This window comes from Panthera pardus, unplaced genomic scaffold (genome assembly GCF_024362965.1).
Source record: "Panthera pardus isolate Hobbes unplaced genomic scaffold, ASM2436296v1 HiC_scaffold_322, whole genome shotgun sequence".
NCBI classification, from domain to species: domain Eukaryota; kingdom Metazoa; phylum Chordata; class Mammalia; order Carnivora; family Felidae; genus Panthera; species Panthera pardus.
The window spans coordinates 31553-50793 of NW_026526902.1; the positions used below are offsets into that span (position 1 = coordinate 31553).

The 19241-nt window shown below is 57.3% G+C and overlaps 1 protein-coding gene and 1 pseudogene across 1 annotated transcript; both read right to left on the reverse strand.

The window, feature by feature from the left end:
• Positions 1–3043: 3043 nt before the first annotated feature.
• LOC128774464 (EKC/KEOPS complex subunit LAGE3-like) lies at positions 3044–4254 on the reverse strand. The gene is made up of 3 exons (XM_053893538.1): positions 3897–4254; positions 3451–3579; positions 3044–3182 (listed from the first exon to the last, which is right to left on the reverse strand). The coding sequence occupies exons 1-3, from the start codon at positions 4172–4174 to the stop codon at positions 3044–3046; spliced, it is 546 nt and encodes a 181-aa protein (XP_053749513.1). The 5' UTR covers positions 4175–4254.
• Positions 4255–11091: 6837 nt separating this feature from the next.
• On the reverse strand, positions 11092–11552 carry LOC128774479 (cytochrome c oxidase subunit 4 isoform 1, mitochondrial-like; annotated as a pseudogene).
• Positions 11553–19241: the final 7689 nt, after the last annotated feature.

Consider the following 19241-nt stretch of genomic DNA (forward strand, 5'->3'; position numbering starts at 1 on the left):
GAGAGAAAGAGAGAGAGGCAGAGTGCGAGCAGAGAAGGGGCAGAGAGAGAGGGAGACACAGAATCCGAAGCAGGCTCCAGGTTCTGAGTTGTCAGCACAGAGCCCGACGTGGGGTTCGCACCCACAAGCCATGAGATCATGACCCAAGGCGAAATCGGACTCTTACCGACTGAGCCACCAGCTCCTCATTCTCAGGGAGAACAACAACAACAACAACAACCCTTAGATGCTGCTACCTCAAACTAAGGTATTTTCTTTTTGTATCAAAAATAATTTCGGGGCGCCTGGTTGGCTCAGTTGGTTGTTGCTTAAAAAAGTTTTTTTAAAGTTGTATTTATTCATTTTGAGAGAGACAGAGAGTGTGAACAGGGTTGGGGCAGAGAGAGAGACAGACGGACAGAGAGACAGACAGAATCTCAAGCAGGCTCCACGCTGTCAGCAAAGAGACGGATGCAGGGCTTGCTCTCGTGAACCGTGAGATCATGACCTGAGCTGAAATAAAGACTTGGTTGCTTTATTGACTGAGCCACCCAGGTGCTCCTTGTCCCGTCCTTTCCTTTCTGATACTGATACTTGCTACATCTATCTGCTGCTTTGGTATTGGCTAGGATTTTGACAAACTGTTAAATGACACTTGTGGTAGCGGGGATCCCTTTCTTACTCCTGATGTTAGCAGAATGCCCCTAGTGCTCGGCAGTACGTACAAGATTGCCCAGACTGCTTTAAAATGGGTGTCCTTATCACTCGAAAAAACTTTTCTCCTTGTGTACCAACTTGCGCTCAAGGCGTCGGTACGTCAGTGGTGATGTTAACCTGATAGACTGTGTCGGGACTGCCTTCTGGCGAAGCAGATCTTTGATTCGATTGCTTTGTTTACTGAGTGATCGGTGTGGTTTTCTATCTCCTCTTGAGTTAACATGATTATTTTTCATTCTTTCCTACAAAATTGCCCATCATCTCTAAATTGTGTAACTGTCATAAAACCATACAGAGTATCTTTGAATTTTAACATTCTCCTCCATATATTTAAATCTGTTGTTACATATTCTTATCATTTGTTATGTCGTCTATTTGGTTTTCCTTTTCCTTTTTTCTGTACCTGTACTGTTGGTCTGTTTAAAGACTCAGATCTTGGTTCCATTGACCTATTCTAAATGGGGTTGGAATGCTTAGTGCTTTCTTGTTACTTGTTTTCTCCCCCTTCTTTGTTTTGTTTCTGTGTTGCTGCTGTGGTTTCCCTACTTTCTTGAGTTAAATACTTGGTTCATCGATTTGCAATATTTTCTTCTTTGAAGTTTATTTCTTTATTCTGAGAGGTCGAGAGTGCAGGAGGGGCAGGGAGAGGAGGAGAGAGAGAATCCCAAGCAGGCCCTGTACTGTCAGTGCAGAGCCCGAAGCGGGGCTCAAACTCACCAACCCCGTGAGGTCGTGACCTGAGCCGAAATCAAGAATCGGATTCTTAACCGACTGAACCACCCGGGCTCCCCTATTTGTAATGTTTTCTATTCATGAAATAATTTAAGGTTGCTGTGTGTCCGATGCACAGACTTTGACCAGCGCTTGGACCAGCATTCTGGATACAGCGGTAGAGGCGAAGCAGAGGTTGATGCAGAGCTGCGTGGCTATGAAGAATGTGAGGTGGGTGTGGTGGCGGGGTGTGGCATCACTGGTGGCCACGCTGACGGGCAGGTTCCCCACCACGGCGACCAGGTACACGGATAGGAACAGACTGAGGAGGGGCTGATGCCCAGGCACCTGTGACAGCCCCAGGAGGAGGAATCCTGAGACGACACTTAGGCTGCCTCTCGCCATGGCTCCTGGTTTCTGTGAGCATGCGTTGGAAACACGTCTGTCAGTATTAGAGCAGAGGCAATCTGGGAAAGCATGCAACCTTCGTCATTGGCCGAAATAAAAGTGTATGGTGCTTTTCGAGGGATTTCCAACGTGGGGTAGTGAGGGCAAAAGAGATCGAGGGATGTGCAGTCACCAAGGGTTGCTGGGGCTGGTGAAGCTCTCTGTGTAACTTACTTCTTGCTTCCCCAGAAGCAAAGAAGAACCATACAGAGAAGACAGAACTCAAAGTAAGGGCAGGGGTGGGGGGAAGACAGCGGGAGCAGGGGAGTTGACACTCATTAGATCCCAGTTGCTTTTGCTTCATATAGGAAGGGTTCAGGGTGATGACCATTAAAGTAAAATTGGGTACCTGCATGTGTGTGTGTGTGTGTGTGTCTTTGCATAAACTTAGACATATATACTCATATGCATGTATTCATAGAACGACGCCTAGAATAATATTCGCCAAGATGCTAATCGACTAACTGTGGTCATCGCTAGGATGTGAGATTTTTAACTCGAATGCTTTTAAACAAAAATCGTATCAGTCTTCTAAACTGTGTTCCCTGGGAGTGCCCGGCAGACTCAGTCGGCGGAGTGAGCGACTCTCGATCTGGAGGGTGTGAGTTCGAGCCCCACAATGGATGTAAAGATTACATAAAACTAAAATCTTTAAATAAATTAAAAATAAAGAAAAATGGTGTTCCTTGGGTGTCAACAAGAGTTTCAAGAGGTTTCTGTGATACTTGAAGAGTTTGGATAAAAAGTTCACATTAGATGAAAGACGTCAGGAGTAATGCGAAACGTGCAAACGATGGGCATATTCCCACATGTTGAGAGTCCTTGATACCGAAGGACAGGACGCACGTGGGTTCTGCCAGTCCCCAGACTGCCTTCTATCACCTTCGGCGACTTGCACGTCGACATCCCAGAAGCCGCCCCGCCCCGCCCCCAACTGAGGACAAAGGGAAGACTATCCGGGGGTGCCACAACTGAGAAGGAACACGGAATAGCAAAGCTCAGTTTTATTCTCTGCAGTAGCAAACATTCAAATGGCAAACAAAACAAGGGGACCATGAGGGCCCAAGGGCCCTCATGGCCCTCAGAAGACCAGGCAGGCCCCCAACCTCAGGTGGCAGCTAGTGCAGGAATCACTAGCCTAGGAAGGACGGACCGCCCAGACGCCAGACGAGGGACACGAGGCTAGACCTTAGCCCCCTTTCGCCAGCGCAGGCTTAGCGGGAACCGGGAACCGGAAGCACTGCATGGTCCGAATCACCAGGGAAAGCTGGTCAAGAAAGTTGATGATGGAAATTCGGAGGAGGAAAGGGTTTTCAGCTCTCCAGCGGCTGAGAGAGGAGAAAAGGCAATCAAGTTGGAGGTGGTGGATGCTCCCCTTCCTCGCTCAGCTCCCCTCCCCGCCCAGGTACCCATCCCTTGCACCCTTCCCCGCCCCCAGGAGCGACCCCCCTACCCGCAGGTGCAGGTGTTAGAGCCTGCGGGCCCTGGCCCGCACCTAGCCCTCGACGATCCAGCAGAGAGCGCCCCCCCCGACCCCCCGTGGAGACTGGACCCGCCACCTGCAGCCACCCCGACCCCGGCCCTTCCAGAACTAACATGGCCAGGACGCTGCCGAACACCGTGAGCTGCTGCTCCACAAGGCATCCATACGGTTCCCGATATGGGGCGAAAGACGCACAGGCGATCTCCGCCTCCAACTGGGACGGGAAAGGCACGCCGAGGGCGCTGGGTGCAGATTCGGTTAAGGTACCACCCCTACTCGCTTAGGGCCTGAGCCCCCTTCTCAGGCCACCCTGACGAGGCCACCCATTCCCGGCCCTAATGGCTCGCGGCCACCCCGTTACCAGGCCCGTGTCCGCCCACCGCCCCCGGGAACCCGTTTCCCCCCTGCTCTCCTTCCTTCCTTCCTCCTCCCCCACCTCTCTCCAGCCACCCCTGGACCACCCTGCTCTCAGATCTTTGCCCCACGCCCCGCAGGTTACCGCGGCTCCTCTCCCTTTCCGCCCCCTGCCCATGCCCCGCCGTCCCCTCGGCTAGGATACAATATGTGTGTTCGGGTTTCCGGCCTTCCGGCCATGGAGAGGGCATCTCCGCCTGGCCCCGGGGCGTGCCGTGGTCGCGGGACACGCGGAGCCTCGCCGGCGACCGCGGCCTCCGCGTCCGCGCCTCCGAGGCCATGACCGTGCCCGCGGCGGCCTCGGCCGCCTCCCTGGCCCTCCTGGCCCTCCTGGCCCTCCTGGCCCTCCTGGCCCCCCTGGCCGTCCCGGGCGTTGTCGGCGCCGCCCGCCTCGCCGCCTGCGGCTGCGTCTGCCGCCTCCATGGTCGTCAGGCTCCGCCTCAGGTCCAGTCCCCTGAACACAGGTCCAGCCGCGCGCCCAGTCCGCGGGCGGCTGAGGCGCTGCGGCTCCTTCCCGAAGCTCCGCCCCGCGCGCCGACCCCGCCCTCCCCGCGCACGCGCAAACGGGCCGTCGGGAGGCTGCCGGGCGCGTGGCCGGTTCCCGCCAAAGCGACGCTGTCCCAGGCTCTCTGGGACCCTGGCTGCGGAAGCCCCGCCTATCACAGCTCGACGCCACCCCCAGGCGCCTGCGCCAACGGGCTCCTAGGGTTCCTAGTGAGGCCGCCAGCCTGCGGCCGGTCCCCGCCCAGCCGGCCTTTCCGCCCTTGGGCCCTGGGAGACCCCCTGGCTTACCTAGACTATGAGCGCTTCCTCATAAAGCCCACGCAAGTCACCCCGGCCTCCCGGGAGCGCCAAGGCCAACATTTCCCCACCCCCACCTCCCGGCCATTCCCTTGGGCGCCTGCCTGGTTCCCGCCCAGCCAGCTCGGCCAGGAGCCCCTAGAGACTACCCCCCCACCCCACCCTTGTCCTCCTGGCCAACGAGGGCTCCCTCCTAAGGCTCCGCCCCCAAGCATCCAAAGCAAGGGGGCTCCCAGGAGCACCTGAGCAAACAGACCCCCCTGTGCTCCTCCCGGGCCCGGGCCCGGGACTGCCTCCCGCGCCCCTGCCCCGAAGCCAGGTCTGCCCTGGGCTCCCAGAGACCCCGCCTTCGGCCGCCTCTCCAGCAGCTGCTGCCTCTCCAGCAGCTGCTCCCTCACCAATCGTCACCACGCGCTGTGACGTGTGACCCCACTGCACCCACGCAAACCAGTCCTACCTCAGCTCCACCCCCTCCCCACACCCCTAGCCCCTCCCCAGACCTCGTGGGAGGCCGCCAGACACCACGGCCTGTTGTCCAGAGGGCCCTGTCTCTTCCTTGGGCTCAGTGTCCCCAGCACGTGGCGCTCCACGACCTCGCAGCAGTTCGTGGAGGGAGATGGGCCACAGCCCAGACGGACACGGCCCCGCACCCCGTCCCCTTCCCCTTCCCCGGTACAGGTGGACACACCAAAGCGGCCTTTGGAGGGGGCGACTGAGCACAGGTGCGGATCAGATCGGCGGTCTGGGAAGGTCACGAAGGGGCTCCCGCCGGGGGGCAAGCCTGCCAGTAGGAGGCAAGGAGGGAAGGGATGGCGACTGGAGCTAAAGTAGTTAGTGGCCATGGAGAACAGGGATGCGGTCGCATAGGAAAAACCACGATGCAAAAGGGAAATCACTAAAATCCCAACTTAGGAAGCTACTGTATATGTGCACGGAAATCCGGCAACGGTAGCCTGAAGTGTAAATACCTCGTATCTCTGTGTGGTGGGATTGAGGGTGGTCCCCACTTCTTTTTTGTGTATTTCTCCCCCAAAAGGTTCAGAATGACTTTACATGACCTTCAGCGTTTTCAATTCTTTGACGTCCTTGTGTGCGTGATCTCTACGCCCCACGTGGTGCCGGCACTCACGACCCAGCGAGTGCTTCCACAAGTCAGGCTTGGGAGAGTAGATGATGCCATCCAGGGCGCCGGGCAGCAGCACTCCCCGCACCAACAGCACGACGAGGACCACGCAGGGGAAGGTAGCCGTGAAGTACACGATCTGGGGCGGGCGGGGGGCGGGGGGACCTGCTCAGAAGGGGCCCTGCGGCCCCGCCTCCCCACTTAGGGGCCCCCAGCCTCAGCAGGGGGGCAGGCGGGCCACACTCCCCCCACTGTGGTACGGTCCGCTCCGAGGTCAAGCGGGAGGCCAGCCTGCAGCCCCCTCCCCTTCTACTCCTCAGAGCCTGGGCTCCTCCCGAAGGAAGCGGGGTGCTCAGCTGGCCATCGGCCGCCCCTGCAATGACAGGTCAGCTGTAGAGGGAGGGCGGAGGCAGGACCTTCCCCGGGTGGGGAGCAGGACATCGGCCTGGAGGCAGGTCCCATGCCTCCCGTGCCTCTGACTGCAGGTGGTTCTCTGCACAGGGGCAGGGTCCTGGGCAGGCCGGAGTGGACTGGGCCGGCCGGAGACAGAGGCGACAGCGAGGTGACCGCGAAGACCTCTGCCTCCCTCCCACCCTCAGCAGAGCAGGACAGGTAGGCAAGGGACGGCCACGGACTGGGTCCCCCCAGGCTGGCCGCAAAGCAGAGAGTGAGGAAGTAGTGAGTGAGGAAGAGAGGGAGACCGGGGCGGGGATGCCCGACACAGGCAAGTTCAGCTGGCTGTCGCCTGGGCCTGTCCCCTCAGGACGGAAGGCGGCTGGGCTGGAGTTTGGAGGGTGGGGAGGACTGACTACGCAGGCATGTGTGGGAAATCCAGTGGCCCGGATTCAAGTTCCTGCCCCCTCCTCAGGCCCTGGCCTGGTCACCTCGGGTGGCGGGGTGCCCCCCCCCCCAGCGGAGACACCCCTTCTCCCCACCGGCCATGCTGCCCCCACCCCTGCCATCATCACCCACCCCGACCCGCCCGCCTCCAGCTGTACCTTTCCTGTTGACTTGACCCCCTTGCAGACACAGAAGTAGGCCAGCACCCAGCAGGCCGGCAGACACAGGGTCACCTCCCAGTTGAGGGCCCCTGGCACGTCCAACCCCCCCACCCCCCACCCCCCACCCCCCCCCCGAGAGCCGCAAGACTTTGTTCCTGGGGGAGGGACAGCCCGTCAAGGCTGCCGCAGCAGAGGGCAAAGCGACGGGGGAGCTGTCGCCGGGGCGGTGCTCCCCCGTGCCGCTGTCCTCGGGGCCAGCTGGGACCCCTGGGCCCCGGGGCCCCCGGCCCAAGCCCGCAGCCATTGCGGTGTGGGAGGCGGGAGCCCGGGAGCCCCAGGCCGGAGGCCGGTCGCACCCTCGGCGGTGTACCCTCCCCCAGGCTGGCAGGCACTAGGGGGCTGACGGTGCCCGGGACCGAGAAGTGGTGAGGGAGCGAGGCCCGTCCATTCCAGCTCCCCTAGGGGCCGCGCGGGGCGTGTTCCCTGAGGACAGGCAGGGCCTGGGAGTGGCCCCTGCTCGGCATCCCGCTTCGGCCACCCCCCCCCCACCCCCCCGCCCCCGGGGACGGGTCCCGGCACACGCAGACCCGAGCCGTACGGGGAGCCCACAGACAGGGACAGGCACGGTGCTGCCCAGAAGCGCCTGAGCGCGGCCCACGCCTCGACGCCCGGGACCCGGGCGGGGCGGCGGTCAGTTGGCTGCGCGCACGTGCGCCCGGCTGGCGCCTGCGCAGACACACGCTTGGGGGGAGGGGCGGGCCGGGCCGGAAACAGTCACGTGCCAGTGGCCTACAGGAGGGGATTCTGGGCATTAGCCTCGGGCCGGTTTGCGCAGGTGCGCGGGGGAGCGCAGGTGACGTCACCCGCTTCCCGAGGGAGCCTCGTTCGTTCGTTCGTTCGTTCGTTCCCTCGGCGGTTCAGCCGAAGTCCAGGCCGGGGAACCATGGAGGCCACAGATCGAGGCGCAGGCGGTGGGGCCGGCGGTCCCGAGGGTCAGCGTGGCCCGGGAGACCCCGGTGTCCCAGATGGCCCCGGAGGCCACGAGGGCCCCGGCGGAGGTGGTGAGGGAGAGGAGTGTGCCGCGGCCGGTGCGGCCCCCGCGGGTCGCGCAGGCGCCATGTGCTCCCGTCCCGGGCGCAGCTGCCGTGCCAGGGCTTGGCGGACACCCTTTGCCGGGACCCGGTGGGCACGGCGGGCCCACAGCCGGAGGGCCGGGGAGCCGGCCGCTGCAGTTGTATCCTCTTTGCCGAGTGGCGGGTGGCCGGGGCGATGGGCCTAGAGGAGGCGACGGGGTGGGGAGCGGAGGGGAGGGGGTTCAGCCTGGGGGTCCAGGGCAAGGAGGGGAGGGGGGACCGGGGCACCGGAGGGACCGGCCCGGGGGGGGGGGGGGGGCGGATGGGCCAGGGGTGGCCGGGAGGGGTGGCGGGGAGAGGCGGCCTGATGGACCGGGAAGGAGGGGAGCCTTGGCTCTCCAGCGCCGCCGACGGGGTCTCCCTGGCGGCCCGTGGGCAGTCGGGCCAGCTTGGCGGGAACCAATCACATGCCAGAAACCTCACCAGAGGTCTGTCTGCGCAGGCGCCCTGGGTATCCCCAGCAGCCTTGCGCGCGGAGGGGGCGGAGCTTCGTGAGGCAGTCCCAGCGCCTCAGCGGTCGGCGGGGCGCGCGGTTTAGCGGCGGCCTCTGAGCGGGCGGGTGTGGGGGCCATGCAGGCCCCGGGCGACGGCGCGGACGGCGCGCAGATCCTGGACGACGGCGCCGGTGGTGCGACGGGTAGTGCTGGCTCGTCCAGTGGCCCCGGAAATCCCGGAGGCCGGGACGGCCCCGCGACGTCGGGCACCGTGGCTGGGGAAGCTCCCCAGGTCGAGGGGGCATGGCCCGCCCCAAGGCAGGGGGAAGAGGCTTCGGCCTCGGCCTCCGGGGAAGCCTCAGAAAAGCAAGTGTTGGAATTGTATCCTTTCCAAGGAGCTCCCGAGGTCGGGGGGCAGCGGGAATGGCCGGGAGGGGAGGCAGGTGGCGGCCCCGGTGGATGGGCGGGAGAGGTTGTCGGGGACTTGCGGGGGCACAGAAGGGAAGTGGGGGTGGGGGTGGGGGGGGCCGAGGGAGGCTGGAGGAAGCAGCTGGGGGTGCCGCGATGCACGTTTCCCGAAGGGGCGGCCGAGGTGGTCTCGGGTGGCCCTAAGGGCGGTCCGGGGGCAGGCGGGCCTCCGATGGGCAAGGAAGCCTCCTCCATGAGGTCCACCCAGATATGCCTTAACCGAATGTCCACCAGTGCCCCTCACGGTGCCTTTCCCTGTGTTACGTGGATGCGGAGCTGACCTACCAGTACCTGACCTCGAGCGCCGAATGCTACCACGAAGCGGTTCACACGGAGCTCACGGTGATTGGCAGTGACTTGTTTATGTAAGTTCTAGAAGGGGCTGGCGGGAGGCAGTGGGAGCTGAGGTAACCTCTGCCCGACGGCCACTTCGGTTGGAGATGTGCAGACACCAAGGGCTCGGTCTAAGGAGGCACATGGGGCCCCGGGTCTGTGGCCGCCTCAGGGGTTGCTCTAAGGGAGACACGGAGGGGTAACCTTGAGGGGGGAGATTGGAGTGAGGAGGGCCAGGAGTTCTCAGATCTCAAGTGATTTCCTTTTCCCCTTACTTTTAGCCGACTGACTGCTGAAGACCCTGTCCTCCTGCAGATTTCCACCGCCTCCTTGCTCAACCAGCTTTCCATGGTGGTGCAGACCATGCAGCACTTGGTGCCCGCGATTTTTTCTAGGCCTCGGCCTGGAAAAGGGGGCTGAGTCCAGGACAGTATCCAGTGGAAGGCCATGTGCCCTTCCCCAGGGGCATGACCTTCGCAGTAGTTGCCACTTTATTTCTGGGGCTTAGTTATTTGCCTGTACTGGCCCGTGGGTGCTCTGTGCCCACTTGTTTTGATTGCTGCTTAAAGAATACAGATAATAAAACTGAGTTAATGTTCCGTATCTGAGTTTCTTTTCAGCACCCAGATTTTCTCCCATGTGTCCTCAGGTTGGAGGGGAGGTTCTGGTTCTAGTACTCTAGTACAAGGCAATCGAATACAATTGACGAAATGAAAGGAAATTAAGATTGCTTGGGTCCTGTCATTCAACATTGACTACCGTCAGGATTTCAGAATACTCTCGTGGCTTTAGGGTTGTAGGAATACGTTAAATGTATGACAGTCATAGCAAGGAGTAAGCTTCTTCAAGTTTAGCATCAGTTGTTTGTTGTTTTTTTTTTTTTTCCCTGAAACATTTTTGGGCTTTCCCTCTGTCTAAAACTTCTTCAAACACATCTTACTGCATGGATACGTACAAGATGTATTATGATGCATTTGTTCAACACTTCAGTTTCTCGCAATTTTTTTCCTATTACACATAATGTTTTGGTGGGATTCTTGCATATAAGTCTCTGCGTGAATGGCTGTTTTCTTAAGATGGATTCCAAGAGGCAGATCTATCATACAGAGTGGCTCTCCAGAAAATGTGCCAGAATTCTGGCACCAGCAGAATGGTGGTTTCCCCGCATCCCTGTCGTGGCTGGATCTGTTTTCTGCCACAAGGAGAAACTCAGTTTGGGTGCAGCCACACTGGAAAACAGTGTGGAGGTTCCTCAGAAAATTAAGAATAGACCTACCCTATGACCCAGCAGTAGCACTGCTGGGAATTTACCCAAGGGATACGGGAATACTGATGCATAGGGGCCCTTGGACCCCAATGTTTATAGCAGCACTCTCAACAATAGCCAAGTTATGAAAAGAGCCTAAATGTCCATCAACTGATGAATGGATAAAGAAATTGTGGTTTGTATACACAATGGAGTACTACGTGGCAACGAGAAAGAATGAAATATGGCCCTTGGTAGCAACGTGGATGGAACTGGAGAGTGTGACGCTAAGTGAAATAAGCCATACAGAGAAAGACAGATACCGTATGTTTTCACTCTTATGTGGATCCTGAGAAACTTAAGAGAAACCCATGGGGGAGGGGAAGGAAAAAAAAAAAGAGGTTAGGGTGGGAGGGAGCCAAAGCATAAGAGACTCTTCAAAACTGAGAACAAACTGAGGGTTGATGGGGGTGGGAGGGAGAGGAGGGTGGGTGATGGGTATTGAAGAGGGCATCTTTTGGGATGAGCACTGGGTGTTGCATGGAAACCAATTAGACAATAAATTTCACATATTAAAAAAAACCCTCAATTTGCATGAGCAAAGAACTTAGAAACACTAGAATAAGAACGTTGTGCTTTCCTGGCCTTGTTTCAAATCAGAGAAGACAAGTGCTGGGACAACTGGTCGGTCGGGGTGAGTGAGGCAGAGAGAGAGGCAGTGTAGCATAGTTTGGGGGAAATATTTTTTGTCACGTAAACTGCTCACCTGTTAGCATCGGTGCTGCGACACAACAGTTCCCAGCAAGTACACCGAGCCGCGTGGAGGTTGCAGGACAAGGCGAGGCTCAGATGGCCGAGTGGCGGGCTACTGTTTCTTCCACTCGTTTTTGTCGTAGTCCCGCTTGACTGAGAAGCCCTGGATCGGGCTGGCCTTCCAAGTCGAGCATCCTCTCGGTCTGCTTGGCCACCCCACTCCTCTTCAGAGGTTGCGGGATGGGGCCGTACACGCAGTGCTTCTCCCAGATCAGAACGAGAGCAGCGGCTGATGGAGAACATGGTGGTGCCTACAACCGTCTTCCGCTTGTTTGTGCTCCTGTTCGTTTCAGCCAAGCTCTCGTTGAACTGAATGTGGCACGATTCAGCTTTTTCATCAGTGGAGAGGATGCTGCAGGAAGGCCTCTTCTCTTTCGAGGCCTTCTGGCTGGCGGACGTTGTCGATGTGGGCCACAGCAGGCAGGGGATAGTCACGCCATTCGACATAACTCGAGAGAGCGTAGTTTTCACTCTTCATGACGCTTCCACGTGCTCCAACACTGAGGTGGAAATTCCTCACTTGCCAGTTAGGCGAACCACTCTGGTAGCCAGAATTCTGCCACTAGTGCCTGCTGTGATTGTGGTGACCACCCTGGGAAAATAGAATGAAATCAAAATCTTCTGTGTGCAGGCGCTACGCTATGCTCCCGACCCACATCGTCATGTGTAATTCTCAGGACAGCCTGGTGAGCTGGGTACTGTCGTCTCTACACCGGTTCTAGGCGAAGAATGGAGGCCGACAGAGGCCGGGTCTGTTTGATTCAAGCACCTACTGTCTTAGCCACCCTATCCCTCCAACCTCAGCACGGTTGAGTGGAGCCACCAGGAGACTGGGAGAGTGTTTTTCCTTCTTCCGGCTCCAGGGAACATCCATGCAACTAATGAAAAACGCAGAAATGGGCAAACGCAGGCAAAGTAGGTAAGAATTGGGGAGAACATGGGGCGCCTGGGTGACTCAGTCTGTTAAGCGGCTGACTTTGGCTCAGGTCACGATCTCACAGTTAGTGAGTTCCAGCGCCTTGTCGGGCTCTGTGCTGACAGCTCAGAGGCTGGAGCCTGCTTCAGATTCTATGTCTCCCTCTGCCTCTCTGCCCCTCCCCTGCTCACGCTCTGTCTCTCTGTCTCTCTGTCTCTCTCTCTCAAAAACAAATAAACATTTTTAAAAAATTAGAAAGAATTGAGGAGAACATAAGGTTGATAAGAATCCCAATCCTGGCTTTGCAGTGGCTTCTCTATACTCCCAGGTCCTTTTGTACCTTGAAATCTTCATTTGGCCCTCTTTGAAACGGAGGGCACAATGGGGGTACCTGTTTCCCTCTTCCCCCTGCCCTCTTCCCTCGACTATGAAGAGGGCTCTTCTCAGGCATTTTTCCTAGCTGACAAAAAAAAAAAAAAAAATAGAACCAAATCATCTGCCAACCCAGAAAAAGTCTCCACAATTGTGGAAGCAAAACAGTTTTCTCATTGAGTAGGCATTGCACCAGAATGTGATGCGCATCACAGGCAATCTGCTAAGAGATTCCAAAGACAGGGAGCTTTCACCCTTTTGTATAGGTAAGCGGTAGAGCTCATCACGTGTTCTCAACATCCACCACAAGTAGACCTCAAGTAAGAGGACGTGACGCCACCAGGCCCCGCACATAGTTCATCCTGAATTTCCCTGGGAACCGGGGTGGCCGTGTGTATTAGGTCGTGGCTGTTTCAGACGGCGCGTTTGTGTTCCCTCCCCCACATTAATATGCTGAAGCCCTAAACCCCGGTGTGGCTGTATTCGGAGATGGGACCTTTGAGGAAGCAAGTTTAAATGAGGTCATAAGAATGGGGCTCTGGTCCAATAAGACTGGTGTCCTTATAAGAGAGACACCAGAGAGCACCCCCCTCTTCCTCTCCCTCCCTCCCCGCCCCTACTCCCCCCCGCTCTCTCCTCACCTGCACTGAGGAGAGGCCGTGTGAGGACAGAGGAGAAGGTGGACCTCTACAAGCAAGGAAGCAAATTCTCACCAGAAGCTGAATTTGCTGGCACCTTGATCATGGACTTCTAGCATCCAGAACTGTGAGAAAATAAACTTCTGTTGTGTAAGCCACCCAGTGTGAGGTACTTTGCTATAGCAGCTTGAGCAGACTAATACAATTGATCGGCTTTATCCAAGGAAAAAATAAGCTTTTTCATACCTTTATGATAGGAGCCAGTTTTGCAACATGGGGCAAGGTGCCTACTGAAGTTAGGCTTCTACCCTCCCACAGAAACTGAAGATCGGGACACAATCTTGCTTGATGTTTACATTCCAAAGAGATGTTTCCCAGGTCCTTGAAGAACACATTCCTGGGTTATAAAGATGGCAAGGGGCTCTTTTAGCCTTTTTTTCCTTAAATTTATTTATTTATTTATTTATTTATTTATTTATTCATTCATTCATTCATTCATTCAGAGAAGGAGTGGGGGAGGGGCAGAGAGAAAGGGAGACAGAGGATCTGAAGCGTGCTTTGTGCTGACAGCACAGAGCCCGATGCAGGGCTCAAAGTCATGAGCCATGAGATCATGACCTGAGCTGAAGTCGGATACTCGAGCACTGAGCCACCCGGGCGCCTCTACCCTTTAAAAAATACTACCTATTTTCAAAGAAACAAAGAAAGAACTTACAAGGCGTGTAAAGTAAATGCTTTAAGGAAGGGGAGGGGACCATCTCTTCCCATATTTTCAACAGGGAGAATGAAGCCTTTTACTTTATTCTTTTTTAATAAGCTCTATGCCCGATGTGGGCTCTAACTCATGACCCCGAGATCAAAAGTCACATGTTCTATGGACTGAGCCAGCCAGGTGCCCCTAAGCCTCTTATTTTTAATGTGTACATGTTCTTAAAGTAGCTCTCTCTAAAATATGCTGAATCCTGAAAACTTACTAAGGTCCCTGATTAGTCTGATAGCTCTTTTGTAGACGCCACTAGATTTTCTATATACGTAATCATGTCTGAGAATGAGGGCGGTTTTTCTTCTTTCTTGCCAATCTGGATGCCTGTTATTGCTTGATTTGTCTCTCATCACGGGTTGGATCCTCCTGCTTCTCTGCATGCCTGGTAATGTTGGGCTGGGCTGGATGCCAGACAGTGTGATTTTTCCTTGGGTTCTGGATGTCTTTGTATTCCTGTTTTAAAGGTTAGAATTTTCTCTTTTTATTTTGGAGACAGAGCGAGCGGGGGAGAGGGGCAGAGGGTGAGAGAGAGAATCTTGAGCAGGCTCCACGCTCAGCACAGAACCCGACTCCGGGCTCGAACCCACGACCCTGGAGCCATGACCTGAGCCAAAATCGAGAGTCAGACGCTCAACCAACTGAGCCACCCAGGTGTCCTTGGATGTCTTTGTATTCCTAAACATAGTCATGAGCTTTGCTCAGGGATGCTGTTAAGTGAGTGGGAAAAGATTGATCCTTTTGAGTCTTGGCTTTTGAAGATTTGCTGCGTGGGACCAGAACAGCTCAGCGGAGGATTCGTTTTTCCCGCTACACTACTGAGGCAAGACCCTTCTGAGTGCCCTGCCCAAGGCCTCCAGAATTATGAGGTCTGTCCTCCCTGCCAGTGGGGATAGCCACCAGTCTCTGTCCTGCTTGCGGGATCGGCACAATTACCTTTCCTCCTTTAAGATGGTTCTTTCTCTGGCTTCACATGGTTTGCTCACACACTTGTGCTGATCAGTGGTGTGCTGCACACTCCAGCAGGACCCTCTGTGTATACGTGGGCGTCTCACCAATGAGCACTTCCCTTCCCACTTAGAGCTGCGTTTTGTCTCTTAGAACCAAAGTACTCCAACTCATACAGATGAGAACGGTCAGTGGGTTTCAAGCAACAGCCTCAGGAAATGCGGGGTGATTTGGGTGATTCGCAATGACTTACTGGGTGAAGCTGGGGGAGGCCAACAGACTCCCATTCACATCGCAGGACAGGGAAGCAGAGAACCCAACTGTCACCAGTGCGCAACCTGGACCATGTGTTCTCCGAAGGCAAACTCTAGGTAGAGTTTGGGTACACGCTGCCAGGAAGCCATTTTTTTTTTTTTTAATTTTTTTTTTTTCAACGTTTTTTATTTATTTTTGGGACAGAGAGAGACAGAGCATGAACGGGGGAGGGGCAGAAAGAGAGGGAGACACAGAATCGGAAACAGGCTCCAGGCTCCGAGCCATCAGCCCAGAGCCTGACGCGGGGCTCGAACTCACGGACCGCGAGATCGTGACCTGGCTGAAGTCGGACGCTTAACCGACTGCGCCACCCAGGCGCCCCAGGAAGCCATTTTTAAAGGTGACCACGTGGTACACGGTCACGTCTGATGGTCTCGGGTAACCCAGAGCCTGGGAACCACTACTCCAATCTTGACATGATTGCGTCCAGACCCAGAAGGAACCTCCCGGCCTCTCTCTGACCTTGCTGGTGGGGTCCCTTAGCGCAGGCAGCCAAAGTGTGGAGACGTCAAGAAAACCCACCTCAGAAAAGGTCCTGAGAGTTGTTGTCACATTGCCATCGCAATGGTAGCTGGGTCTCCGACCTCCCCGCGCCTCTGTCCTTAATGCAAGAGCACCAAAGAGTGGCTTCCTCGCAGTGGTCGCGAGGATATCTGACATTGTTGGGAAGACTTGGAGAGCCACAAATCCCTCTGAAATGTCACCCGGCTGACTGACACTTCTGTGAGCTTGCCTCCTGGCACTCCAGAAGAAACCAATTTCCTCTGCTTGGGAGAGTTTCTCTATGTCTCCTCTGTCCTTTTTCCTCTCTTCCTCCCTCCCTTCTCTTCTACTCACTCTCCCCCTCCTCCTCCTCCTCCTTTTCCTCTCCCCTCCTCTCTCTTTCCTCCCTTCACTCCCAATGTTCCAGACCATGTCCTTCAGATCATTGCCCTAGACAGGCCATCCTGTCCCACCCAACCTAAATTAGCTGGAACAACAAAAGTGCAAGATTAAACTGAAGGGGGGTTTAGAATTTGCTGAAGATGACATTTCACCTCAAGGGAGAAATACAGATTATTCGCTAAGTGGTTTGGGACACCTTGACTAAAACCTTTTGGAAAGAAAACAAACTTACATACCAATGTTCTTTCTCACGAAAATTACCTCCCAGGATGTTAAAGTTTTAAAGTACTAGAAGATGTTCTCAGTGAATATTTTTGTAATTTTATACTGAGGAAGGCCTTTCATAGGAAATGCAAACTGCAAATTATACTGAAACAAAGGATCACGTAAACAAAAAAGTTTTAAGCCACTCTATACCAAAAGACCAGGAGCAAAGATAAAATGAAGAAATGGCAAGGAAAGGTATTTTCCAATTATAACAAAACTTTGATATTCTCAACAAGTTAAAAAAAAAACCACAAGTATTTATTAACCACAGTGGACCAATGCATATTTAAGGCTTCTTTACAGGTTTCTGTAGCTTCCCTTAGGCTATTTCACTCAGTACTATTATTGTTATGGTTAAACATAACAAGAGTGCAAGAGTGGACATCATTTTTTGCGTGTTAAATTTGAGTTATCTTACTCAAATCTGAATAGAGATGTCTACTTGGCAGCCGGATACAGGAGTCTGCGGTGTGGGCAAATGTCTGCGATGAAGATACAAATCTGGGGCCCAGGACACGGCCCAGAGAGCCCCGAGCCTGCACGAGCTCGCCACGGGCAGCCGAGAGCCGGTATAGGGGGACAAGTGGCCCACGCACCGAGCCCTGGGGTCCTGGGACACTCCGAGGTGGCAGAGAAGAGAGGGAGCCGGCGGCAGAGACTGAGGAGGGGAGGGAGGGACCCTAAGACTGCAGGGTGGCCTCCTGGAACAGGAGTGAGACGTGCGCGCCCGCACACACACCTACCCACCCACCCACACACACACCCACCCACCCACCCACACACACACCCACCCACCCACACACACCCACCCACCCCCCCACACACACACACACACACTGGGGGCAGGAAGGAGGTGGTCAGGAGGGAGGAGAGAGCGATCCTCTCCCCGGGGTGCTGCTGATGGTCAAGGGCGATGAGGCCCTAGAATGCTCACTGTGTTTGACAGCGAGATCCTGAAGACCTGCAAAGACAGGGTCGGTGTGGGGTGCGGGTCAGGAGGGGTCGAGGAAGTCAGGTGCAGGGTGGGAGTTGGGAGGGGACAGGGAGATGGGATGTGAGGTGTGGTTCCAGAGGGGACGGGGAGACCAGGTGCGAGGTGGAGTCAGGAGGCGATGAGGAGATGGGGTACGGGGTGCAGGGCGGGGGTCAGGAGGAGACGGGAAGATTTGGCAAGGGGTGCGGGCTGGAGGTCTGGAGGGGATAAGGAAGTCGGGTGCGGGGTGGGGGCGTGTGTCAGGAGGACACAGGAATGTCAGGTGCGGGGTGGGAGTCGGGAGGGGCCCAGGAAGTTGGGTGGGGGGTGGGGGTCAGGAGGAGTCAGGGAGATCGGGTGCTCGGTAGGGTTGGGGGTCAAGAGTGGATGAGGAGGTCAGGTGAGGAGTAGGGGTCAGGACGGGACAGGGAGGTCGGGTATGGGCTGAGGGTCAGGAGGGGATGGGAGGTTGGGTGCAGAGTGGGGGTCAGGTGGGACCTGGAGGCTGGGTGCAGATTCCGGATCGGGAGTGGATGGGGATTTGGGGTGCGGGGTGGGAGTCAGGAGGGGACTTGGAGGTTGGGTGCAGGGTGGGCCAGGAGGGGCCGGGAAATTGGGGTGGCGGGTGGGGGTCAGGACGGGACAAGGTGATCGGGTGCGGGGTGCAGATGGGGGTCCGGAGGGGATGGCGACATTGGGTGCGGGGTGGGGTCAGGAGGGGACCTGGAGGTTGGGTCCAGATTCCGGATCAGGAGAGGATGGGGAATTGGGTGCGGGGTGGGGGTCAGGAGGGGACCTGGAGGTTGGGTGCAGATTCCGGGTCAGTAGGGGTCGGGGAGATGAGGTACGGGGTTGGGGTTCAGGAGGGGATGGGGAGATGGGGTGTGGGGGTGTGGGCCAGGAGGGGACGGGGCGTTTGGGGACGGCGGGTCCAAACCACTCCCGGGAAGGGCCGCACTGTGGCCGCCGAGCAGAGAAGGCGGTGGCTTCGGGGTGGCCAAGTCGCAGCGTGTGCAGAGGTGGGGGGCTGCAGCCCTTCCCACGTGCCGGGGACCCGCAGAGAGCGGGGTGCGTGGACGCAGGAGGGACAGAAGAGCTCAGGCAGGGGAGGACGGCTTGGCAAGGGAGGGAGCGGCCCCTCCTCGCCAGCCCGGCTCCAGGGGGGCCCTCCTCCCCCAGGTCCTCACCGCTCCGGACCGAGACGCCTCCTGTCGGAAGCCTAAGTTGCGGCAAAACCTGGAACAGACCATCAGCCTCGTGTGCGGCAACAGCTAAGGGTGGCGGAACCGGTGAGGAGGGGGCGTCCCAGGCCTGAGGTGACCTCGGGGCCGAGCCCTGGATCGGGTGGCACGGGGGCGGGGATGGGGTGGTCACCGGTCTCTCGTGCCCTGCGCACACCCGGGCCCCCTTCATTAGTGCCTTTCTTTGGGCCCTGCGTGGGGGGCAGTGGTGACAGGACCAAGGGTCCTGACCCTGGCAGCAGCAATATCCCCGCCCTCCTACCCTCGTGCCCCCGGGTCGTGCCAGCCCCTGCCCCGTCTTCCTGTTTATACCCCCAACCACCTACTGATTTAATTTATCTGCACCTCACCGTGTCCGTCTGTCACCACGTGCCCCTTCTCTGGGATGTGGACAACCTCACGCCCCTTCTGTCCTCGGGTCGTCCTGGCTCCTTGGTGGCACGGTCAGCCTCGGCCTCGCCTCTGCCACCTGCCCCTGGCCGTGGCCGGTCCCGCCGGGTCCGAGCAGGGGCCCCCGACACCAGCAGCACTTGATGGCGAGGAGGGGGGCGCCCAGGGTGATGCGGCGAAGCCATCCCCAGACCGTGGCTGCGCCCAGGGGTCTCCCCGCGGCTGGGTCCCGGCATCCCCTCCGGACTTCTCGGGGGTCGGACCGTACCTTTCTCGGGCGCCCTGTCCCCAGCACCTGGGGAGCTATGAGCGGGTTCGTGCCAGGGCCCCACGTGGGCCAGGGGGCTCTGGAAGTCTCCTTCTCCAGGCCCGAGCGCCCAGCTTCCTCGGCGTGGTGCCCGCTCGGCCCGGACCCCTCACCCCCCGCTGCCCT